This window comes from Apium graveolens, chromosome 10 (genome assembly GCF_009905375.1).
Source record: "Apium graveolens cultivar Ventura chromosome 10, ASM990537v1, whole genome shotgun sequence".
NCBI lineage: Eukaryota > Viridiplantae > Streptophyta > Magnoliopsida > Apiales > Apiaceae > Apium > Apium graveolens.
In genome coordinates this window covers 100,542,541-100,568,010 of record NC_133656.1, presented here as the reverse complement: position 1 = coordinate 100,568,010, position 25,470 = coordinate 100,542,541, and the positions used below count along the sequence as shown (strand labels likewise).

Below are 25,470 nucleotides of genomic sequence, written 5' to 3'. Positions count from 1 at the left end.
GGAAGCACTGACTATAAGATAAATTATTTGTTTGTATTTCTACATTTAGATAGTTTTGACATTCGCGGTTCGTAGGTGGGTTCGGGTGGAGTCGTGGGACCGCAGAGGGAGTCTTCATCGATCTTTTCTCACTCACTCTTTCTTTTAAATAAGCTTCTAAATCATCAATTTAAAACTTGTACATATTTCATAATACACAAGTTGGGGGGGGGATTGTTCGAAGAAATTGATAATATTAGCTTATAAACTATCAGAGTTTATTATCAGCATTTGATATCAGAGTTTAGCAGAAGGTGATGTCATCAGCATATGTCATCAACATTTGCTGATCAGTAACTAATATCAGTATTTAGTCACTTCAGCTAAAAGTCAGGAGATATCAATGATGGAAAGGATTTGCAGAATACAAGTCGGTGAAGGACTTTACTTCTAATAGCAATCAAATTAAGGATATGTTTTATGATTCCTTATTATAATTGAATATGATTTCTTTTCTGATTGTGTAGTTGTGCAGTATAAAAGCCAAATTAGGTTAACACTTTGTGTGTCGCGTATTGATACATCCTTTTTGTAATCTAGCAGCTCTCAATGATATATGTTCATCCTTTGAGATATTAGTTTGTAATCAGTTTTTATCAATCAATAGAAAACTTTTCATCCCGTTGAGTGGTTATTTCGATTTATCTGCATAAATTGTATTCACCCCCTCTACAGTTGTATTAAGGACCTAACAGTGAAAATAGAAAAGTTAAATGAATGAAAACTAAAATTCTTAATATTTCGTATATTGTATTCTTATATAATATAATATGTATAAGAGGGATCTTATCCAAATTATGATCCCTGTACTGCCAATGTAATAAGGACCATTAGATCATGGTTTAAATAAATGATAGTCGTTGGATTTAAAATAAAGGAATATTCTATTTTCATAATCTAAACCGAATATAAGTAGGTATTCTAAATCAAATATAAGTAGATATTATAAATTAAATAGAGTATTTAGGTACATCGAAATATGAGGAGGTACTCTAAATGAAATATGAGTAGGTATTCTAAATTACAAAGAATATTTAAGTATATCCATATTTAAGTAGGTATTCTAGATCAGACAAAAGTAGTTATTTTAAATTGTGTATAATATTTAAGTATATCCAAATATAAACAGGTATTTTAAATCAAATCAAATATAAGTAGTTATTCCAATTTGTATATAATATTTAAGTACATATCCTAATTTGAATAAAATACTTAATGTAATATTCATGACCGTCTTTTTCTTCAATTTTGGGTTAATTTTACGGAGATAATATTTTTTGAACAATTACTGAATTAAAATTTATTTCGTGAGTTTTGAGTGGGATGTAGAATTGTCAAAATCTTATTTGCAGAACTCAAAATAGAGTCGAAATAAAATCAAACGAAACCCCGTTGTCGGAACAAATCATATGTAAAATATTTTCATTTATAATTCATTTATTTAACTAATAAATATCTTTTTCTATATTAAAATATTAAACTCGATATAAAACAAATATAATTTATTCATTCATTTATTTATTTTATTGAAAAAAATTTAAAAACCCGTGCTTTCGAACCGGAATAATTTTAACGAGATAAGGTGGAAGGGGCTTTTTGATTCCCAAATTCGGTCGGCCCAAACAAAACTCCCAAACACCCGTATGTATCCATCATCTACTCTCTCCATCGTCTAACATATTAGGGCTTAAAATTGCAGATAGGGCTTAAAATTGCAGGTACCATGGTGGTAACAAGAGGGACTAAGGAAGCTGATAGCAAGAAGTAATTTTTTTCCCCTATTAACTTTGCTGGTTTTAACGCATAAACGATAAATGTCAACTGACAAGTTTTTTTTCTTTTAATTTTCGCTAGGAAAAACGGAAAAGCCAATAAGGTCTGTTTATATCGAATTTCCTTTCAGATTTTGGGGTTATTTGTCAACTTTTGTTTTTCCAATTTGCTAGCATAAGCCCCTGTAATTTATATGTTGTTATTTATAATTTGTTGTTTAAACAGACTGTGGCAACCGCATCCATGAAAAAACAAAGAAGAAAAACTCTGTTGGCGAGAGAGATGGACGCATACTCTATGTTCATGTAATTTTTAACCTCTTTTTTTTTTCTTATTCAAGAAAAGGTGTTCACCAAATGTTTTGATTCTATTCCGTTATCTTGTTTGATTATAGGATTACTGACTTTCTGAAGCGTTATTACCAGAATCATCCACGCTCAACCACTGGATTGGTAACATCTCTACTTTCTATCCAACTATTTTATATCACTTCCTTAGTGTTAATTCAGTTCTTTCTCTTTTTTTTTTCCATCAAAGATTCCAGATGATGCCGAAAAATGTGGATTTAATGAATGGATTAACATGAGTGAATCTGTAAGTATCTTTTGTTAAAATTAAATATTAGATATGCTGCAAGTTTGTTATGATCTCAAATTTCCCCTATTTAATTATTTTCTCAGGAGAAAGCTTCGTGGATTGAAAATGTCAATAATATGAAGGCTGGAGGAAAAACCCTGTTCCAGCTTCGCTGTGAATATTATTATCTTTATTGATCAGTGTCTATTGTGTGTTGACTGATACAACACTATTTTGTTCGTGGTTCCAAGATCTGATAATGTAATTCGTTTGTCCCGCTGGGGCGCCTGAGGGAGGGGGCAATTACAGGAGAGACCGCGGATGGGAGGTAGAAAAGGAGGTTTTGGCTTTCACGACTTGTATTTTGTTGACTGGAAGATAGTATTATCCCACATGGAAGACTAAGAATGACTAACAAGGAGAAGCCAATCAACTTACATAAGCATATAATGGAATATTATATGGGAGTCTACGGGGTAAATTCAATGCATATATATGTCATATGTGTATATTATGTGTTGGTAATTCTTTGGTTGCTACTTCATTTGGCATAATGATTCTATAATTCTGGCTGCAATCATTTTGATTTGGGATTTCTGTAAAAAATTATTACTGCAGGAGTTTTTGAGAATCTTTCTGTTCCATCTTAAATATTTTTACCTTAGGCAAGATGCTTCTATAAAGCACAAAGTATAATTGGGGTACCTTCATGTTTCTACAAGTGATACCTGACCAGAGCGAGTTTGTCTTTTACCTAATGATTGGATCGAGTTATGGTCAGACTAGGACCAAAGGAGTCAGGTGACTCATTTTTCTGATCCAGCTTAGATATTTGAAATCCTGTAGAATATTTGATTGCTTATATACAAAAATAAGACTATCTCTGAAAAGTTTGTACAATGTCCTCGAGTATATATAATGGTAATGATTTTAGCTTAGGGTTTTGAGGTATCCCTCTCCCACTCTGCCCGGTTCTCTTTATTGTTTCTCTTCTTGGTAAACACGCTTGGTCAGTTCCCGCACCCCCTTATTTGCTGTATTTCACATGCTACAGATCGAGCTTACTGTATCGTTACTGTTCAATACGATATTGTTGTACAAATTAATTCGTTCAAGCCGAATTGCTACTAAACTCTTCTTCTTGGCTGTCAGGGTTGGAAACTTCTTCATCTAATGTTTGCATCAAGACACAGTTTATCCAAGCCAACTACTAAGATAGATAAAGAGGTTGAGAATGTTTACTCAATTGTTGTAATTTTTTTAAGTTTTCATTTTATAAGCAATTAAGCATACGCAGTTGGTACTAATCATTTACATGATTACCAATGTCTGTGAAGTTGACAATTACGAATGCAATCATATTAACTTCGGACTTGGTTGGGTCTTTCATGTGCTTTTCAGTCCACCAAAAGGCATTGATTTTCGAAAATGGGTCGCGCGGATGCTGGCTTAGATGATACTAGAAAACTTATTGATGCTACAAGAGGGGAGGTAGAGGTGATTCAACGGTTTGTACCTTCATTTTGTTTACATGTTTTAGTATTATATGCCTTTTTACCTAAATCTCTGAATCCTGTAGATACCTGAACTAAGAGATGATCTCAAAAAAGTTGGTGTTGATGTTCGATCAGTGCGCCATACAGTTCAAACACTTGTGATATATATATATATATATATATATATATATATATATATATATCCACACAGCGTGACCTTTATTCTTATCATTCTCTTTGCTGGCCATCTTATCTAACTTGTTACTGGTCTAAATGTGAATATTGATTCAATATTGAGTTCTTTGCATTTTGACTTTGTCATTACTCATTTTGAATATTGCCGTTGTATGAACCAGTTTGTCCATAAGTCAGCAGATGGTTATCCTGGTAGGCTTGACCTGGATCTTGATAAGCCATTCATGTCCAGTATGGAGCACTGGGTCCAGAAGACGACATATGATAATACTGGTATACTTGGTTAAGTACTTCAAGTACCTGCACAACACCACCACCTTCTGAACCTCCTTCCTCTTTAATAATACTAAAAATCTTTTCTAAAGCACCTTGGAAAGACAAGAATTTTTTGAATTTCCTACAGTTTGAATCTTTTGTATTTTGCTGCTTATCTGTCGTGTTATAATTTGGATTTTGGGAGTATAAAAAAGGTCTAATCTTGATGTTGTATATTTAGAGTTGGCATTTTTTATTTGCTTTTTGCAATTTGGAAAAAAAGAGAGTTGATATATTGAACTGGTGATATACTAAAGTTTTCATACAATTGTTTTCAGGACCAAGATACAAAAATCTGCAAGATCATACTCAAAATGTCTATAATGACAAATTTACGCTGTATCACTCTGGATGTTACTGGCACATTATTAGCTTACAAGGGGGAGTTCGGTGACTACTATTGCATGGCAGTCAAATCTGCGGACTTCCGTGTCCAGACTACAAGCGTGTACATAAGGGCTATAAAATTGCATACACAAACATGGCAAAAGAACATCCCAGTTTTGGGTTTGCACAGAAAATTTCCAACATGGTGTGGTGGAAAACTTGTGTTAGAGACTCTTTTGTAAAGGTAATTATTTCATCTTATTTTTCCAGAACTTCTTGCATGTCAGATCTTTAAAAACTATACATGTGTGGTATTATTTTCTCCTCGCTAAGCTAAATCCCCAGATGTTTACTATTTATTTACTATTTAAGAAAAGGAAATTACATTATTTTATAATACTCTGACTTTTCATGAAAGAGCAATACTTAAGATTGTTGCATTGCAATTGAAGTAAAAATCTAACAGCATAAGAAAAAATAAAAACGCAGTATTCTCAGTCACATTAATGATTCACTGAAAAAGGATAGATCTTACCACTAAGTCAATAACCCCTAGGTAAATTTAAATTGGTGTTTGTGTGTGAGTATATTCTCAGGGTGCAGGCCATACAGCTCCAGAATGTTATGCGGCTATGTTTGAGAGATAGAAATCTTTCAGGGATGAAGGTTTACTGGTTGGACTCGTTAGCAACGCAGAGTACTGGTATCGGGATGTTATTCTTCCAGCCATGGGTTTAAATCAGGTATATATGCATAGATAAGTTTGGAATGACCCCATGAAAATCATTTATTACTGTATCATTGATTAAAGTTATACATGGTAAATGTGATGACAATTGAACTTTTCTTAAATGACCTGTTAAATTCTAGGGTTCAGAGTGGGACTTTGGCGTGTTCTCGGGTCTTGAAGGATTTGAAAAGCCTGATCCGCAAATTTACAAAATTGCTCTGAGGAGAGCAGAAATATTGCACCAGAAGCAGTTCTGCAAATTGGAGATAACATGCGTAAAGACTATGTGCCTGCAAAAAGTATAGGAATGCATGCTTTATTGTTGGTTAGATTTAAGACACCGGATGCTGAAGAATGGAGGAAATCTGGTGCAACTGTGCTACCTGACTTGGTTGCTGCACAAGAATGGCTTACTTCTGATCAGTCTACTATTCAGTAGTCTGTACTTTGTACATGACTCTTTCATATAACCCAGAGGAAAAACTCCAAATTGTCACACAAGATCTAGCGAGCACCAGAAAAATATAACGGTGTTGATTAAGAATACCAGGTTCAAACCTCATGATCCATAAGCATATCCATAAGGCGAGTTATTCCACTGAGGAGTGGTGAGTATAGCTTCTTGCAACCTGATAAAGAGGTCAACTATCACCTAAATATTACCAGAAAATTAAAAATGCAGGATTTTACCTATTCCTGGAATTTGTGAGAAAGGGCAGTCAAAAGCTGAAGCGTATAGTATCAAACATAAAAATCCTCTTCCGACTGAGAAGGTACATAATCAGTTTTACTTGATCCACATGTATGACCGACTTAATTTTTATGCTTAATTTGTTCGCACTATGAAAAATGATAAAGGCCCTTACCAGCAAACTTAAAAGAATAGAAATGCTTTCTACTCCTCTTAATAGCAAATTGGTATTCGTTATATCTGGTTGAACCTCATTTGGAGGACCTTTTGCATGATCAACTGGAATTAAAGCACTCACAACATGGTCCAAAGACTCCAAACATGTTCTTCATCTACAATTAGGAATATGGCAATTGTGAATAAGGATCTGTTCCTTGAGACAAATGGAGGTGTTTTTTTGGTGCGCATAGTAACCATGAAAATAGCTTCTGGCGTGATATAACATTCTGCATCAAAATAATTATGGATTTTTATAGAAAAAATATCAAATTCCATAATCTTATGATTTATGTGTTTAGTGGCTACAGTAATATGAACTTTGCCGTTTATGGAAGTTGTAGCCTCAACTGTCACCTAACGATCCTTTTCTCTTTCTTACCATTCAGGAGCGGAGACATCATAAAATGGATGTTCAGGAGAGGGTTCAAACTTAGACAAAGCTTCTGCGATCAGGGCTATAGATACAGGGACAACCACCACAAGTATGAACTTTGGCTTAATATTTTCTTTAAGTTTTAGAATTAAGTAAACGAAGATGGAACTTTGGCTTAATATTTTTTTAAGTAAACAAAGATGGTGTGTGGGCGGATTCAGGAATTTTAGTTTAGGGGACACCGGACAAATTTTGATTTTATGGGGGATACATGTCCCCCGGTGCCCCTTACTAGATCCTCCCCTTGTAGCATGTACAATGCAATTCCTGATATAACATTAGTGCTGTCAAACAGTGGGCTGTAAGTTATATCTACGTCTAAGGCACTGCTATTTTTGATGCAACCTATCTTACACGCTAAATATGGATGGTGGTTCCGCTCTTTCTTACCGGTGTATTCATGCACACGGGGTGGACAACTTCATCATTGACACAAGGCAATGCTAATATAAAACCATAGACAGGAAATAAAATAACAAATTAGACATTACAAAAATGGTGCATCTTAGTACAGGCACCAGACGTTTAAGATAACATAATATCTGTTTTAAATTCATAGTAGCCATGTCCAACTTATTGTGCTCAAAACAAAGTCCCCATACAAGGACAACCTACTCACTGCACGGGAAAGTTACTCTCCTTCCAGCACAACCTAACTCATTTCCTGCAGACAGTTACTCAAATTGCCAAGCAGCAGCTCTTTTATAGAAGTCTTCATTTACCAACAAAAATTTGCCGCCACAGGAGCTTTAAACCCCTCTCGGAAATAGTTTACTAGCACAATCTGGTTAAACAATCCAACAAATTTAGTGTACATCATTTTCAATGGCACGTGCTATTATGCTTGGCACGTGCTATTATGCTAGTTTACATATTAATAAGTAACATTAATTGCAGTTATTATCAAAAAGTAAAAAGTTGATTTGCAACATAGGATTTTTTTTTAAGAAATTAAAAGATAAAAACAAAGTTAATGAAATTATAAAATTATTTGCAATGCTCTTATTAGACAACTAATATATTTTTGTAAAGGTTAAAAATAATAAAATTAGTACTTTCAAAATCTATAATTTTCAATAGTACAATATAATTATAAATAAAATTTACATATATTAAATTTTTATAAAAAACTAAAAAGTTGGTTTGCGACATAGAAAATGTTTTTGGGAAAAGAGTAAAATATGTAAACAAAATAAATGAAATTATACGTATATGAATATATTATAATAAAATCATATAAAATGACACTAGAACTACAATGCTAATTTAGAATAAATGTACTATTAAATCAAATTAGTAATTGACACTTTTGAAATATATTTTTTAGAATTTTATAATATGAGATAAAGTTATCAAAAATTAATATAAACTAGTATTAACAAATTATCAAATCTGTATTTAGAGACGCAAGACAAAGAGTTAATAAGAAACGGTGAATTATTTAATAGCATAGACCGTTAGAAATATTTATCATTCCAAAAATAAAACAAATTCAGGTATATATATATATCAATTTTAATAATTATAAAATTTGATAATTTTAAAATTAATTTAAGTTGCTATTTTAGGATGAATTTAAAAATATTATAATTAAATGAAATTAGAATAAATATATGCATAAATAAGTTATAAAGCACTCGTGCATTGCATGGGTAAGAAACTAGTATACTAATAATGCTATCTATTCTATACTATTATAAGCGAAATATGGTTTCGTTTGGTCCGTTGGTTAACTCTTCCTAAAAAGTACGTTAATAACTTCCAAAATAAAGTTTAAACAAATATAATTTTATTAAAAATATTAAATCATGTATATAATATAACTACAAACTCTATGAATTATTATTCAACTTAATTTCTAATTGCACTCAACTTCTTTCTTTCAAATTATAATATAACTAAATAATTAATAAATCAAGAAAATTTTTAAAAATAATATTTAAAAAATAATACCATGTCATCCACATACTCCTATTCAAGACTCCCAATTTCCTACCTCTGAACCGGCACAGAAAAGCGACCTATAGACTGTAGTAAGAGGTCATTTTAAGATTTTAATTATCTAAAATTTGAATACTTCAATAATATTATAATGTATACAAAATAATAGGTAAATATTTGAACTTCATTAATCTCAATCTCGAATAAGTGGAAAAACGTTGGAAATACATAAACCGCTGCGTAATAGTGCATGTACACGCTTATTATTTTTTATAATTTAAATAAAATAAAAAAATAAAAAATTTCAAATATTATAATTAGCCCGTGCATGGCAGGTTATAGGCTAGTAAATATTAAGACTAAATTGCTTTTTGGATACTGGAAGAATAAATATTTTGCACATCTAAATTATTATTTTAGCCATTTGTTTGGCTTATTTTTTTCTTTTCTTACAAAGAAAAGGCTCCTGGTCATGTAGTTAGAAATTTTATAAAAGAGTGCTGGTATAAATGTGGTTGTAGTAAAGGCTGTGAAATCGTGTTGTTCAGCTAGGCATAAGTGCAAATTTACTGGTAAAACTTGCTTACTGGACACTATGATATGCTGCAATAGTTTCACTTAAATACCAATCATTCTGATTTAATGCTATATTTTACGAATATAGCTTATATTATGTCCATTCATGTTCTAGGAAGTGGATTAATCATGAACTGTGTAACTTATTACTTTAGGGTTTTATGACTCCTGGAGGAAAGGGCTGGGGCTTAGGACACTTGAGAACTTGCCTAAAGGTGCATTCATATGTGAATATGTGGGAGAGATAGTGACCAATTCAGAACTATATGACCGAAACAAGCAATGTGCTGGCGAGAAGCACATATACCCTGTCTTATTAGATGCAGACTGGGGTTCAGAGGGTGTCTTGAAGGATGAAGAGGCCCTATGTTTGGATGCGACATCTTATGGAAACATAGCAAGGTTTATCAATCACAGGTACTCTTTTAATGGAATGAAACAATGCTTAGAACATTTATGCAGTCTCATGGTTGCAGGCTTTGTTTTTTATGCCTAATTATTGAAATTACTGGTGTAACCTTCTGAGTATATAGCTATAGACTACATAAGGAAATTTTATACCTACATTTGAAGAATTATTTAACTGCTTATGACATCATAATTTGTCCACGTAATTGAGTTGGTAAATTACGTTTCTCATCAGGTTTCACAAATCATCTTCTGCTATTTAGAAAATATATCATCTGGTAGTAGTTGCAAGATAAAGTCTTTCAAGGGGAGGGCCGTTCTGGTGATGAATTCTGTGTTTTACTTGCTGATACTGGAGTATAGACAAAATTATGCGATCTAATATATTCTGAATCGTAATATTGTAATTTCTGAATGAATTTAAATTTTATAATAATTTCTAAGTTAAAAGGTCAGAATTGAAGTTTTTCAATGCGCAACGGAGGCTGGATCTGGTGGTTTTCATGGTAATCCCCATTTTTCAGTATAGCCATTATTAACTTGATAACCACTAAAAACTTCACTGAAGTACGATTTATGAAGATTTTCTTTTGAAGACGCACTGCCTATATACATTCGTTCTTTATTGGTTGAATTAGGCTGGAAATAGGCAACGGATTATGTCTGTCTAGGACGTCCTTTCTCTACATCTTTCATATATAAGTTGTTTGCAATTATTTTCTGAACAGAATAGTGTTATTATGATATTTTATATCCTTTCCCTTTATCTATACAATCCATAAGATCCAAGTTCCAGCTTGTCTATGCTTTAATGAATCTAATTCAATTTGCTTATACATTGATTGGATGCTGCAGTGACTAAAATAGCTTATTATCTTTAATTTTCCCTTGTCTATTATTTTATAAATTTATATCACACTAACAAATCTATTGACTAGGTGTGGTGATGCTAACATGGTAGAGGTTCCAGTTGAAATTGAAACACCAGATCATCACTATTACCACGTAACGGCAATAAACTTTCATTGTTCATTTTGTAGAATTAAGCTGTTTTATTTAGTTGCATCTCTAGGAAACCCAAGGCTCGGGGTTATGTTGTGTTCCTTACCTGCAGGTTGCATTTTTTACAGCAAGGGAAGTTACTGCTGATGAAGAATTAACTTGGGTAAGTAAACCATTTGTTGATTTGTTTCAAATATGAAGTTCGAATATGTCTGAGTGAGTTTCTCAATTCAAATTGCTTTACAGGACTATGGCATAGACTTTGGTGATACTAATCATCCTATTAAAGCATTCAAGTGTTGTTGTGGAAGCAAATTATGAACGAAAGAGTATGCCTTATGTCCTTAGTATTATGTTCACAGCATGGCATCATAAAGCTTATAAGTTTGCAATTTTGCTTCATAATAAATTCCATGAATAATATAAATTATGAATTTACTTTCTAAATGTAAAATGTAGCATGACGTCATCAATCTTATAACTTCGCAATTTTGCATCATAATAAATTCCTATGATTATCATACGAGTTTACTATTAGATGTGAAAAATAGACATTGTAATTGGGAAGTACCCAAATTAAGAGACTCTGAATAATGTGTCTATACTCTTATGTTCTTTTATGTCAGTAGCTTAATGTACCTGTCTCAAAGTTTTGATATCAAAGTACTATGTTCATGTACTATAGTGGGATTGTGTGCTGCAATGGATCCCTTGTAGAAACTACTCTTTCTTGCATCATAATAAATTCCCATGATTACTATACATGTTTACTATTAGATGTGAAAAATAAACATTGTAATTGGGAAGTACTCAAATTAAGAGACTCTGAATATTGTGTCTATACTCTTATATGTTTTCATGACATTAGCTTAATGTACCTGTCTCAAAGTTTGATTCAAAGTACTATGTTCATTTACTATTGTGGGATTGTGTGCTGCAATGGTTCTTTTGTAAAAATTACTCGTTCTTGCATAGCTTTATAGAATCTGCCCATTAACTATGGTTATATTTTTGAAAGTTACCAGTATTATAATCTTAAAAAGCAAAAATAAGGATTCCTTATTATACTAATCCTTCCAAAATGCAGTTTATTGCATTAAATATGTTGACCACAGTCTCTCGAACTTGTGTTTATCTAAAAAGTTATATTATAAAATGCAAAAAGGAAAAAAGGTATTAAGAGGGTATCAGGTGAAAAGTTGGATATTTGGTGAAGTAGGATATTGGGTGCTTTTCCTTCAGAATATCCTATTTGTGTTTGTGAGTCTAAAGGTTACAGAAGAATAGTTGCATACCAAGTGCAATCTAGGTGACTAATATACTAAGCTACTAAGCTCTACAATCATCAACCATCTTGGTCTGTGTAGCCAAGGCCATTATATCTGTTTGTGCACAGTTTTTCCAACATCCTATATAGGAGTTCACTCTAATTTTATGATCTCAATTATTATCAGCTCCTTTTTCTTGATTAATATATTTGATTTTATGACCAATGATAGCCTAGGAGCTGAACTTGCTTAAGATGCGCGGTGGATGACAAACTCGGGATCTTTAAAGAATTCATGTTGTTTCTGATTTTACTCTGTTTATCAAATCTAGAGTAGCAAATTTGTAGATGGTGGAAATACCTTAATAATTGCCTCCCATATTCATTGATATTACCCTGTTTAGCAAATCTAAAAGTAGCAACTTTATAGTGTGGCAGTTTATAATTTGTGCAATGCCTTTGAACATCTGCCGCATTGATATTTTGTTGGACCTTTCTTGCAAATTTCTATGATAAATCGAAGTGCTGTCTTCTTCTTATAAGCCCTGGCAGTTGCTTTTTGCAGGGATAGAAATGGATGACGAAGAATTAGCTCGCTTTGTGGAGCATGTTGACATGGATAATAATGGAATTATCACTTTTGACGAGTGGAGAGATTTTCTTCTGCTATACCCCCATGAAGCCACTATTGAGAACATTTACCATTACTGGGAAAGGGTTTGTCTTGTGGATATTGGAGAACAGGCTGTCATTCCATAAGGCATCAGTAAACATAAACAAGCTAGTATGTATTTGATTGCAGGCGGGGTTGCTGGAGCTGCTTCTCGTACCGCAATAGCTCCTCTTGATCGTCTCAAGGTTATGTTTCAAGCTCCTCTTGCTGTTAAACATATCTGGAAGCAAGGTGGTCTTTTTTCGTTTTACCGAGGTAATGGATTGAATATAGTGAAGGTTGCACCTGAGAGTGCTATTAAGTTCTATGCCTATGAGATGATCAAGGAATTCATTGGAAGTGTTAACGGAGAAAGTAAAGATGACATTGGGACATCTGGTCGGCTTGTTGCTGGTGGTCTGGCTGGGGCAGGGGCACAAACCGCCACCTATCCTCGGGATCCGGTGAAGACAAGGTTACAAACTCATGTTTGTGAAAGTGGCAAGGTTCCATCTTTGGGAAAACTATCGAAGGGATATATTGGTTCAGGAGGGACCCCGTGCCTTCTACAGAGGGCTTGTACCGTCTCTGCTTGGGATTATTCCTTATGCTGGCATTGATTTAGCTATATATGAAACTTTGAAAGAAATGTGGAAGACATCTATTCTCACGGAAGGCGGTATGATGCTTATATTTTTTTACAATTTTCTTGGTGGTTTGCAATAAACTCTTTGCACATAAATAACTTGTAAATTTTGAATTGTTGAGTCCTTTTGTTTTCTGTAGAGCCTGGAGCGTTTTTTCAACTGGGTTGTGGAACAATTTCAGGAGGCCTGGGTGCAACATGCGTTTATCCGTTGCAGGTTGTCAGGACAAGGTGCAAATTATCTAGTTTTTTTGTTTGCTGTAGGTGAATTAGAAAATTTGTTCTTCATTTCTCGGTTCTCATCCTTGGAATTAATATTTTTGCTTGACTTTTCAGAATGCAAGCTCAACATTCTAATGCAAATGCTGCATATTATGTATTTAAGTGAACCCTTCAGCATGAGGGTTTAAGAGGTTTCTATAAAGGACTTTTTCTGAATCTACTCAAAGTAGTTCCGTCAGCAAGTATTACATATATGGTTTACGAAGCGATGAAGAAAAATCTAGGTCTTTAATGACTTTCCTGAAATGCCTTTGCAAAGGCTGCCACAAATTTTGAAAGCACTGCTGCAATGGTGAATAATGGTGGCAATGAAGCCGTGGAAAAAACTAATGAGCATGTGATACCATTATTTGGGTTAGATGTTTTATTCCCCGTGAAGATAGCCTAAGGGGGTGTTGTGATAATTTCTTTTTGTGTTTATTTATGGGAACATGCTGAAATTAGAGGTAGACTTATATTTTTCAGGTCTATTTCATTAGCAAGTGTGTGACACTCTTATAATTTTGTTTGCATAACTGCAAATTGAAGATAGAGATTTGAATTTTGAGGAACTTTCCATTTTTCTTATTGGAAACCTGTTCCCCTAGTCTCTTTTCTTGCATGTATAATTTTCCTTCCTCTGCCAGTATAATAGGAGCTGCATTATATACACTTTGTAAGGCTCTGAATTTATATCTGATGAGCTTTGTTTTTAATTAATAAATATGTAGCAGAAGTAGAATAAGTAATCTGTTTATAACTGTTGGCATCAATCAACCGTATATTATAAAATAACATTTAGATCAACGATTAAATTGATGAGCAAATTTTTTACTACTAGAAATTACTACCAGCCATTTATAGAGGAGCCTGAATACATAGTAGCAATAGACATAATTTATCAAATAAACATAAAATAGTAGACAATAGTTTAACATATACATATTCTCTGCTTGTGTGAGAGATCTACACTCTGATGCAGACTGCTAACATGGTGAATAATATGGTGAAATTTTACAATCAACATTAACACAAAATAAAGTAGGGTTCAATACCTTAGTTTCCACAACTGGATCATTATATGCATGCTGAGGGAGCTGGTACACATCTAGGAAATACCTTGTCGGTTTTGGAGTTCCTTCACCATGGGAGGTATGTAAACAATACCTTGCTTTGGTGCCTTGTGAAACCTGGCCAATCTTAATTTTTGCCGCCCTTCCATATCTTGTCCAAACAGCCAATGATACAGGTGGTTGGCCAACAGGAGGGACTCCGACGACCTGAACCATGTCTTTGTCCCGTTTTTTCGGTTGACATACCCAGTGGTGCCAGTAATAGAGCGGCAAAAACGCACCTTGTTGAACCCCATAATGCCCACGTAGCTGATCAATATCAAATTTGGTAAAATCCTCGACAGCGATAATTTGAAATTCAGCTGGCAGTTCATCCTGAACAAATTGTCGAAGAGCTGTAAGTAATTGTTGGTCCGTAAAGCCATTCATTGCCTGAAATGGATAAGCATTGAATGCTGGTCCATTAAAGACGGGCACGGGCAAGAGCTCTTGTGGAAGGGATCCCGGGTGGTTCATGATTTTTTATGGTGATCCTGGTGAAGATGATTCAGGATTTGAGAGAAAAGAGTGCAGTGGGGAGAGGTGAGGAGAGTGATTGTATTTTAAAGGGAAAAAAAGAGACTTTAGAAGTCCATTATTCATCAAATAAGAGAGCCTTTAGATGGTCCAGTGACTCAATAACTTTGCAGAATGGTGGAACAACTTTGCAGGAGCCTGCAAGTCTGTAACTTTGAACTTGAATGCATACAGGAACAAGGACAAGATGACGCACATGAAGACATTCATGGTTCTTCATGGTTCACGGGTTGTACCGTTCACTTAATATATATATATATATATTTTTTTTTTTTTTTTTTTTGCTAAATTATATATATATATATTTAATGTTCAGTGGCTACTTTCTAATGTATACTAGAGTTGAGTGATAAAAAAACCTGTTTTCCCTATTATCTAATATAAATAAAGTACTTTAAAAGTTTTTTATTATATAAATAAAATATATTAGAATGATGTTTAGAAAGTGCAATTACACCAGCTACATTAATTAACGAACTGAACTATGCATATAGATCACTGAGGACTGTAATTTCTCAAGTTTGGGCGGGGGCAATAATACATTCAAAGACTGGTTGGGGGCAATTATAAGAAAGCATTTAATGGTTCGTTGGGTTGGATAGGTTGGTTTTTATGTGAGAAGTAAAGTAATAAATAAGTAGTCGTACAAAAACAGTACATAAAGGAGTAAAAAGATTACAGGAATATCATGTACAATTGTACAGAACACATTTAATATGCAAATTTACAGTTTTAAGTGGTGATCGCTGTGCATTCAGTTATAATTAAACCGAATCGGATCTTTTTTTGACTAGAAAACGAAATATAAGAAAAAGGGTAAAATTCCACAGCCACGGTTGGCTCCATGTGTTAGCAGCCAACAGGAAAAGATTTCCGCAATGTTTCAAGACGGAAGACTTCCGCAATGAAACAATGCGGAATACATCCGCAATGTTTCAAAGCGGCAGTCTTCCGCCTTGAAACATTGCGGAAGAATTTTGTTTTTCTTTAATTATTTAATAATATGTGCTTTAAATATGTTTCTGATTTAAATATGTTTCTGATTTAAAACAAAAATAATATTTATATTTTAAAACAATTATGTTATTTTTTAAAAATAAAGTACTTAATAAAATTTAAGAAATAGATTTATATTGAATTAAACATTGAATAAAATTTAAAATAAAAAAAGAACCACTTCCCTTACTTACCATCATATTAGTTCGAGGGACGTATACCCGGTTTTATTTTTAAAAAATATAAAAATCAAACATAAAACTATAAATTCAAATTTATTTATCATCAAATTTAATAATGGAGATTTAAATGTTGAAGATAACATGAAACATTCAATATTAGAAATTTCAAATGAAATGATACAACTTACTAATAGACGTTGTACTTCATTCATACTTATCAAGTGCTTAATATATGTTCTCAACAAAATAATATTTATTTATTTTTTCACATACCTATATTATAAAAAACAAATTAAAATTAAGTATTATATGTTTAGACAATTTTTTTAAATATTTAATGTATTATTTTCATAAAAAAAGGCAAAATATACAATAATAATAAAAAAAATTAATTTTTTGATATAAAAAATTTATGTAATATTGACAAGTAACATGAATGTTATTATGAATTTTAATCCGGATATGTCGTCTTCGGCATATAGTGATGCACTGAAGGGTTTGGGCAAAGCTTTCAAGCTGCCGAAGAAATTTGCTGCTGTTGGTTCCGGATCTAATGCTTTTGTTGAGGAGGGGTCCCAGAGCAATGTTGTATCAAGGCCAGAGGTTGATGTTACTGAGAGGGCTCCGGAGAAGGATGTTAAGCTGGAAGTTGGTGATGAGTTCGATAACCTTGAGGATCTTGGGCCTATAGGGGAAGTTTCGGGCGTTGAGTCCGGACGAAAAAAGAAGAGGCTTCGGACACTTGGGACGAAACCTCCTCGGGCTGAGAATTTCGAAGCGGGTTCTGGGTCCGGAGCTGGTAAGGGAAAGGGCTTGGAGGATGAAGGTCTGAATGCAGGCAGTCCGGAGCTGGAAGTTAAAGTTACTCCCAAAAAATATTATTTTAACATGACTTGAAATTGCCTTTTGTTTTTCCCGAGGAAAACACAAGTTAAAATTGCATTTTCAGCCTAAAATATGATTTGAAATTACTTTTTCAGCTTAAATCACGATTTAAAATTACTTTTTTGTTAACACAACTTTTGAAAATGACAAGAGAGACCTTTTGATGCAAAATAGTGAGAGGCCACAACACCATATCCATCTATGGTGCCAACACCCTGACCGTACATATGACTAGTTTTAAAATATATATATTATTACCCCTATCCCTCCCAATTGTTATTGTTTTTATTATTTTAAAATGAATAAAAGATATAGTTTTATATTTTTTTAAAAAAAATTCTTTTTCTGAATAAAAGTTTAAATATTCTATTTTTATTCAGAAAAAGAAAATTGTAAAAAAAATTATAGAACTATACTTTATATTCATCTTAAAATGCGTGCCGAACACACTCTAAAAAATGATAACAATTGGCTGGGAATGAGGGAGTATATATTATTAAAACTGAATTATTAATATATTATTTTAATAATAGATATATAAAAATTATCATAATTTTTTTAAAGATAATTGATATTTACTTCAAATTTGATAATTATTAAAAATAAGTTACACAATTATAATTTATACAAGTCTTAAAATGTTTGTCAAAGAAATAGAAAATAGCTATATAGAAATGAGTGGAATGGAAGAATAGTTCTTATATATGTATGAGGTATAATACATGTGATGCCCTCAATCTCGGGGTTAAGAAATGAGGACCCACACACCTTTAAACTATGAATAAATAAGTATAAACCCCGATTAACTACTAACAAGATCAACATGATAAAGTTTGAGACAAGATTACAATTACCAACCAAAATATATAATTTACAACCCAAATATAAAACCAAATTTACATAATCGATTTCGAATTGAAACCGACAGATAACCCAATGTATCTTTACAACTCTCTGACTAAGCGCTTGCTCACACAAATCCTACACTACCTGCTCTGGCATCTGAAAGCCCACAACACGGTAGGACCACCAGGTACGCTCTTACGAGCAGTGCGTCTAAGTCTGACCATCCTCTTGCTTAACTTCCATGGTTAGATCAAAGCAAAACATATGAGTATAAAACTCAACAAGTAACTATATATGACAGTTCTACAATACAATATCCACAATATACCAATTCTGATTTTAAGGCATTCTACTTTAACATTTCTAGGTGGTAGATTTCTGTCTTTGGGCTTATGAAAGGGTTCATGAAGAAAGGCTTTGGGATTTAGGAATCAAAACACAAGATAGGGTGAAAACCGACATTCATCACAAATCATTAACAAAATCTCAAATGATCTTTTAAATGGAAAACGAGAATCTATTCAACTTTGAAAATCAACATGATTGCTAATAGTATAAGAATCAGGGTTCACAATTTGTACGCAAATTGATATCATCATCAATTCTCTTTTCAAAACATTATAAGCCATTTATGAATCAATTACTGAATAAGGAAATTCAATTTCTCTTTAAATAGTATGAACCTTTGATTGGACTACTTTCACTTTTGATAATAATAATACGGGTGATCAGCCCGTACCGACCTCCATCCGGTCTTTAAGGTACCTATGACATAATTTCAACCTTAAATCGGACTAACCCCGCTAGCCTCTTAACATGACCGGACTAGTCCCACTAGTCTCTTACGTCTTAATCCAATCCATCAGGAATTCGTTTGGAAAACCTTGTATTGGAAAAGAAAGATTTTACTAAATTCATTTTAACATTACCAAGAATATGAAATCATTCAGACTCTTTCAAGTCGAAACTCATTCTTAAGTTCAATTTCAAGAAATCAAAGAAGGTGAATGAATCAAAGATAACAAAGTACAACACTAGGGATCTTGATCAAATGACCACAAAGTATACAAGTTAGGGAATCAAGCAGTTTCAAGGATCATTGTGGACATGTTTATAAAGGAATGAAGGTTCATTACACAAAGGGGTTCACAAAGGTTCTTATAAGGTTTACAAGAATTCAAGGTATTAACAGGTGATCAGGATAAGAAAAGGTTACCAAAGGGTTTGAACAATAATATTATCAATAACAAGTTCGCAAGGACAATGACAGGGTATCTCAAGAATCAATAACATGGGTACATCACTATAAGAGTTCAATACTCTACATGACATGAATAATATCCTCTTTATAACAATTTACACAAGTAAGTAGAGTTATTTGTCTGAATTCGCTTTCCTGTTTCACAAGGGTTGAACTACTGCCACCTAGTATACTTTTCCCTTTCTTAGCCCGAATGCCTTCACGCTCCGAATCTACAATCCAACAATTAAAACCCTAATTAGATTCTCACTCGACGTTCCCAGAACGCTTAACAATTAACCCTTTATCGAAAAACCCTAAGAGTATACATATACTCAATTATAATCACACAACACGCTTATACCATAACTCGTATACTATAACCAAATAGACATAGCATATAATCCTTATATTTTAAATTTTATACCTTGAGTTTTTATATCAATTATATAACCCCATACCAAGATGACTTAATCCTTCCTTTTTCATCATTTAATTCGAACCAAAACACATACATAAATCACATAACTTGTAACGCCCTCCAGACCCGGGGTATAAGTCTGGGGATTACGAGCTAATTACCAAACCTATACAATCTGATTAACAAATAATAAAGAAATGAAACTAAACCCCTTTAACACTAACCAGGATCTTTTTAGGTTGAAGTATGAAAACAAGAACCACTAACTACTTTATTACAAACCAAATTTAATATCTCACAAACTCTCTTTATTACAAACCATTGTCTAATTCATTTTAAACTAAGTTCAGCTTTTATTCAAACACACACACTATCTATCAACACTCCACTTGCTCAGGCAACTCAAAGCTTTCTTCCTGGATTGGGATCAACACCACCTGCTCAGGCAACTCAAAGCTTTCTTCCTGGATTGGGATCAACACCTTGGGTATGAGAGGATCCCGAGGCTTGACCCGCTTCTTTACCACTCGAGTCCTGATGGGTTTCATATTCCTTCTTAACTAAAAACAATAAGGTGAATAACAACAAAAAGGGTGAGCCAAAAATTGCTCTACAAGTCCACAAAATATAAACAGTATTAAAGCAATATAGATGAATCCGTAACCCGGGTATATCTGCAAAGATATAACCCCGCGAGAATAGAAAGAAGGCCATTTCTGGCGAATACAAACGAACTAAACTGGACTCAAGTTCGCAGCTATACCCTGCTGATCAGCCAGGATACAGTGCAGATCTATATCTCACTATATAGATCCCGTCGGGCACCCAGGCACTACGACCCATCTCAAGGATCCGTTTATGTCCTGGTCCTTAGGATTAAGTAAATTTAATCCCCAAAAAATTATTATCCAGTCCCTGGAATAGCAACCGGAACAATCGGTATGCTTTGATATATTCTAATCACCAGAATATATCAATAATTGTGAGTAACAATTGAAATATGAACAATGAATTCAAATGAAAAGAATAATTCAAAAGTCGAAATGAAATATAAACAAGGGAATAAAAAGAGTGCAAACGTGATAAGAATATCACTATTCTGAAAATAGAATAGGGGAGAAACTTGCCTTCTGCGCGACTCACTGCAATTAAATCACTTTCGTCTATCACCTACTCGACCTGCCTTGCTGGCTTAGCTTCTGTTAGCAAAATAGACTGGTTAAGTCATTTTATACTTCAATTGCATCTTGAATCGACTTCATTTCATTCCTATTATCTACTCATACGCTTATGACTGACTTGTATATTATATATAAGCAAGTAGGACTCGATTAACCACATAATACACATAAGCACATAAGCACATAATCATTTTTATAGTTAAAATAATTTTTAGAATCAAAATCGACTCGATGATCGCTCCACTGATCGCCATCTGCTTCATTTCCCATTTTTCTGAAATTTTTCGGACTCGTCTCGGCACGCATTACGACTGATAATCAAGCAATTAATAAAGTCAACTAATTTCTAGAAGAAATTAGGTCTTAATGTTATTTTTAATAAAATGGATTTATTTTTCTGAGTCAAATGGCTTTTGTTTCGCTTAAATCGGGCTAACGGTCTAATTAATATCAATTAAACACTGATAATTCAATTTATTATTCAATATAAATAATTATTGCAAATTTTTAAATACTAAAATCATTTTTAAATAATTATTTAATAAAAATCAAAGTCAAAAATAATTTTTTTATAATTTTTGGAGTTAAGATGAATATGTTTTGATTTATTGAAAGTTACTTGATTAATTATCGAAATAATTAATCATTTTCAAATAATTAATAAATAAATAACTAATAAATAATTAATAAGTAATTATTTAATAATCTAAAATAATTAATCCCTAATTATTAGGATTGATTTAGTACAAATATTTACAACTTATCATTATTTATTCGATTAGATCGATTATTTACAAGTAAATAATCGATATCATTAACTGATACGTTAATTATTGAATAAATAAGTTATTATCCGAATAATATTTCAACTCAACGATCCACTACCCGTATTTATACGAGTTATTCACATTTCTCGCATAATTATCGAAACATTACAGTTTTTATTACAATTTATACGATTTAAATCAACTATCTGTATTTAATTATTCGTTACGAATAATTATTACGTAATCTAAACGAAGGTAAATATATAAATCGATACTCATACTCCGAATTCCTAAAATTTGAAACGTTACTCGAATAATTCTGAGGCACTAGCTTTAATCGATTAATTATCGAAATAATTATCGAATTAATCGATCCAATTATATAATTTCATTTATTAAAGAATTAACTAAATAATAAATAATAAATAATTACCTAAATAAATAATTAAATAATTAAATAAATAATTATATTTTCGAATATCTAACTTAATAAAATAATTTAGAATTTATTTACAAAATATTTCAGATTTTTAATCTGATTTATATTTGATTTTTATAATTTACAAAATTAAATTCTGTTTTATCAAAATAAAGGTAAATAAATTTAATTCCAGAAACATAATTCAGATAAACGAATTGGGGGATTTTGGATCGAAACCGGGTTATTTTCCGGGTTAACAATCGGGTCAGGGATGGCTAACCGGGTCGGGAAGAACACGACCGGTTTCTGGAAAATCTCCAGTTTCCGGCGGTTAAATCACGAACTTAATGTGATGTTTCTGCTCCGTTTTCGACACGAATCCATTCCAGAACCTCCCTGTAGTTCAGCCCCGGCCTCGATGATTCTTAACACCGCCTCCACCATCTTCTCTGGCGAAAAATGTCCAAAATCCGGCGACCTTCAGCCCAAGTTCGGCGAGATTGATTTCCAGGCAATACCAGCATCGTTCGAATCGTTGTTTGATGGGTTTTCGTTCTGAATTTCACGAGGAACACAACTAAACTAATATCATAACCTAATAACCCCTACAACTAGTTCTCCGATCAAATCAAACACAAGTCCGGCCAAAACTCAAAATCACGATTCCGTACACGAAAAATTACGATTAATATATCAAAATAAAGCTATTAACTTCTACAATCAAACCCAGCCATCAACAACAATCACAGCATCACGAAAATCACAGAAAATCGAATAAAAAATTCGGGTAAAACTACGAACTCGAACCATACCCTCCTGGGGTTATACCAATCAATTGAATACTCAAAATCATCCTTATGACTCAGGGAAAACTATACGAATCATCAAAATCATCAAACAATTCAAGAATTAAAAAGCCTAATTCGACTATAAACCCTAAAATACGAATTGAAAATCAAAGCAACAAAACACAAAATTGATGACAGAAATAGAAAGTAGAGATCAAGCGCTTTCGATTGACTACTCACATGCTTGATTTGGAGATCAGAATCACGATGAAATCGCTGGTGGAAGTCAAGAACACCAAACCCTAATTTCTGGAAAATTGGGGAAATTGCAGAATTTCTGATTTTTAATTAATTAAATTAATAATAATTAGGGTATTTATAGCTGCAAAATTAATACTCCTAAATAAAATTAAGGGGCTAATTATACATTTAATAAAAATATTTGACCCTAATTTTCATAATTTTTGGGTATTAAAATTTAATTTATAATTATTTTATATATACAATATATATGCCAAAATTTCCCAAAAATTGTGAATAATGCAAAAATACAAAGAAATAGTATAAATAAAAGTCCTATAATTTTATAAAAACAAAAATGTGATTTTTGTGGGGTTTTTAACACCCAATGGGGCCCGGAAAAGTCATTTTTCACAAAACGAGAAAATTTATAAAATATCTAGATGTTCAGAATATTGCGATGGTAAAACCCGTTTGATGAAAAATAAGGCCCATTATTTTATTTGAAATACTGGCTTTAAAATCATGGCCTGGGTCGTAAAACGTTTGAAATGAAAGCTATGAATGTGAAATAAAACATCTGGAAAATACCTTAAAAATACAGGAATGACACAGAATATACGTAACACGTAACAATTAGGGTTTAACAGATAATCACACACAAATGACATCTTAATACACATAATTTATTATAAATATAATATAATACAACGTAAATTTTTCAGTCGTTACATCCTTCCCCCTTAATAGGATTCTGTCCTCAGAATCTTCTATGAAAACAAATGAGGGTATTTCTCTAACATCTCACTTTCAAGTTCCCAGGTTGATTCTTCAACCATAGGATTTCTCCACAACACTCGCACTAAATATACAGACTTATTTCTCAACACTTTCTCTCGCCGATCTAAAATCCTTATCGGCTGTTCTACAAAAGATAAATCAGGTTGGATATCTATCGGTTCATACTCTATTACATGCCTAGAATCAGGATTATATCGCTTAAGCATCGACACGTGAAACATATTGTGAATATGTTGCATATGAGGCGGTAAAGCTAATTCGTACGCAACTTTTCCCACTTTCTTCAAAATTTCAAACGGTCCGACGTATCGTGGTTTCAATTTACCCTTATTGCTAAATCTGGTCAATCCTTTCCATGGCGATATTTTGAGTAATACGTTTTCTCCATCCTGATAGTCCATATCCTTCCTTGATTGGTCTGCATATTTGCATTGCCTGTTTTGCGCTGCATCGAGTCGTTTCCGAATGAGTTCAATCTTTTCTTTAGTTTGTTGAATTAATTATGGACCCAAAATCTTACGTTCTCCAACTTCATCCCAATGTACTGGTGATATGCATTTTCTCCCGTATAATGCTTCGTACGGTGGCATTCCAATGCTGGCGTGATAACCGTTATTGTAAGAAAATTCCACCAAAGGTAAATGCTCATCCCAACTGCCTTCGAAATCGATCGCACAAACTCGTAGCATATCTTCAATCGTTTAGATAGTTCTTTCACTTTGCCCATCGATTTGCGGATGATAAGCGGTACTCATGTTTAACTTTGTTCCAAGGCATTCTTGAAATTGTCTCCAAAATCTTGAGTTGAAATGAAGATCTCGATCAGACACGATAGATATTGGAACTCCATGTGGCATCACAATTTCCTTGAGATACAAGTGCACTAGCTTGTCAAGCGAAAATCTTTCGTTAATCGGTAGAAAATGTGCCGACTTCGTGAGTCTATTAATGATTACCCATATCGCATCATGATTTGCCCTATTTCTCGGTAGTCCTACTACAAAATCCATCGCTAGATGTTCCCATTTCCATTCTGGAATGTCTAACGGTTGTAATAATCCGGTCGGACGTTGATGTTCCACTTTAACTCTCTGGCATCTGTAATATTTACTCACCCATTCTGCTATTTCCTTCTTCATATTCGGCCACCAAAAGTTTTCCTTCAGATCGCGATACATTTTTGTGCTTCCTGGATGAATGGAATATTTCGAACTGTGCGCATCTCGCAATATCTCTTCTTTTAGTTTGGCCACGTTAGGGATCCAGATTCTCGATGCAAAGCGTAAAATTCCTTCATTATCCTTCTGAGTTGTGATCTCTTCTCCCGTTAAGTCGTCATCTTGACCCATCACTTCTTCTTGACAGCGGCGAATCTTTTCTTGCAACTCCGGTTGGAAAGTCATAGCGTAGATAGTTTCTACAGATTCATTGGGAATACGAATCTCGATTTCTAATTTGTCGAATTCCTTGGCTAATTCTTCGCATGAAGTTAACCGATTCAATCTT

At 33.2% G+C, this 25,470-nt stretch overlaps 1 protein-coding gene and 1 pseudogene across 1 annotated transcript; one reads left to right on the top strand and one right to left on the bottom strand.

Moving 5' to 3' along the window:
• Positions 1-1,624: 1,624 nt before the first annotated feature.
• Positions 1,625-14,217, top strand: LOC141693079 (calcium-dependent mitochondrial ATP-magnesium/phosphate carrier protein 2-like; annotated as a pseudogene).
• Positions 14,073-15,392, bottom strand: LOC141693080 (uncharacterized). The gene is made up of 2 exons (XM_074498085.1): positions 14,603-15,392; positions 14,073-14,205 (listed from the first exon to the last, which is right to left on the bottom strand). Exons 1-2 carry the CDS (start codon positions 15,134-15,136, stop codon positions 14,152-14,154), a joined length of 588 nt encoding a protein of 195 aa, XP_074354186.1. The 5' UTR covers positions 15,137-15,392; the 3' UTR covers positions 14,073-14,151.
• Positions 15,393-25,470: the final 10,078 nt, after the last annotated feature.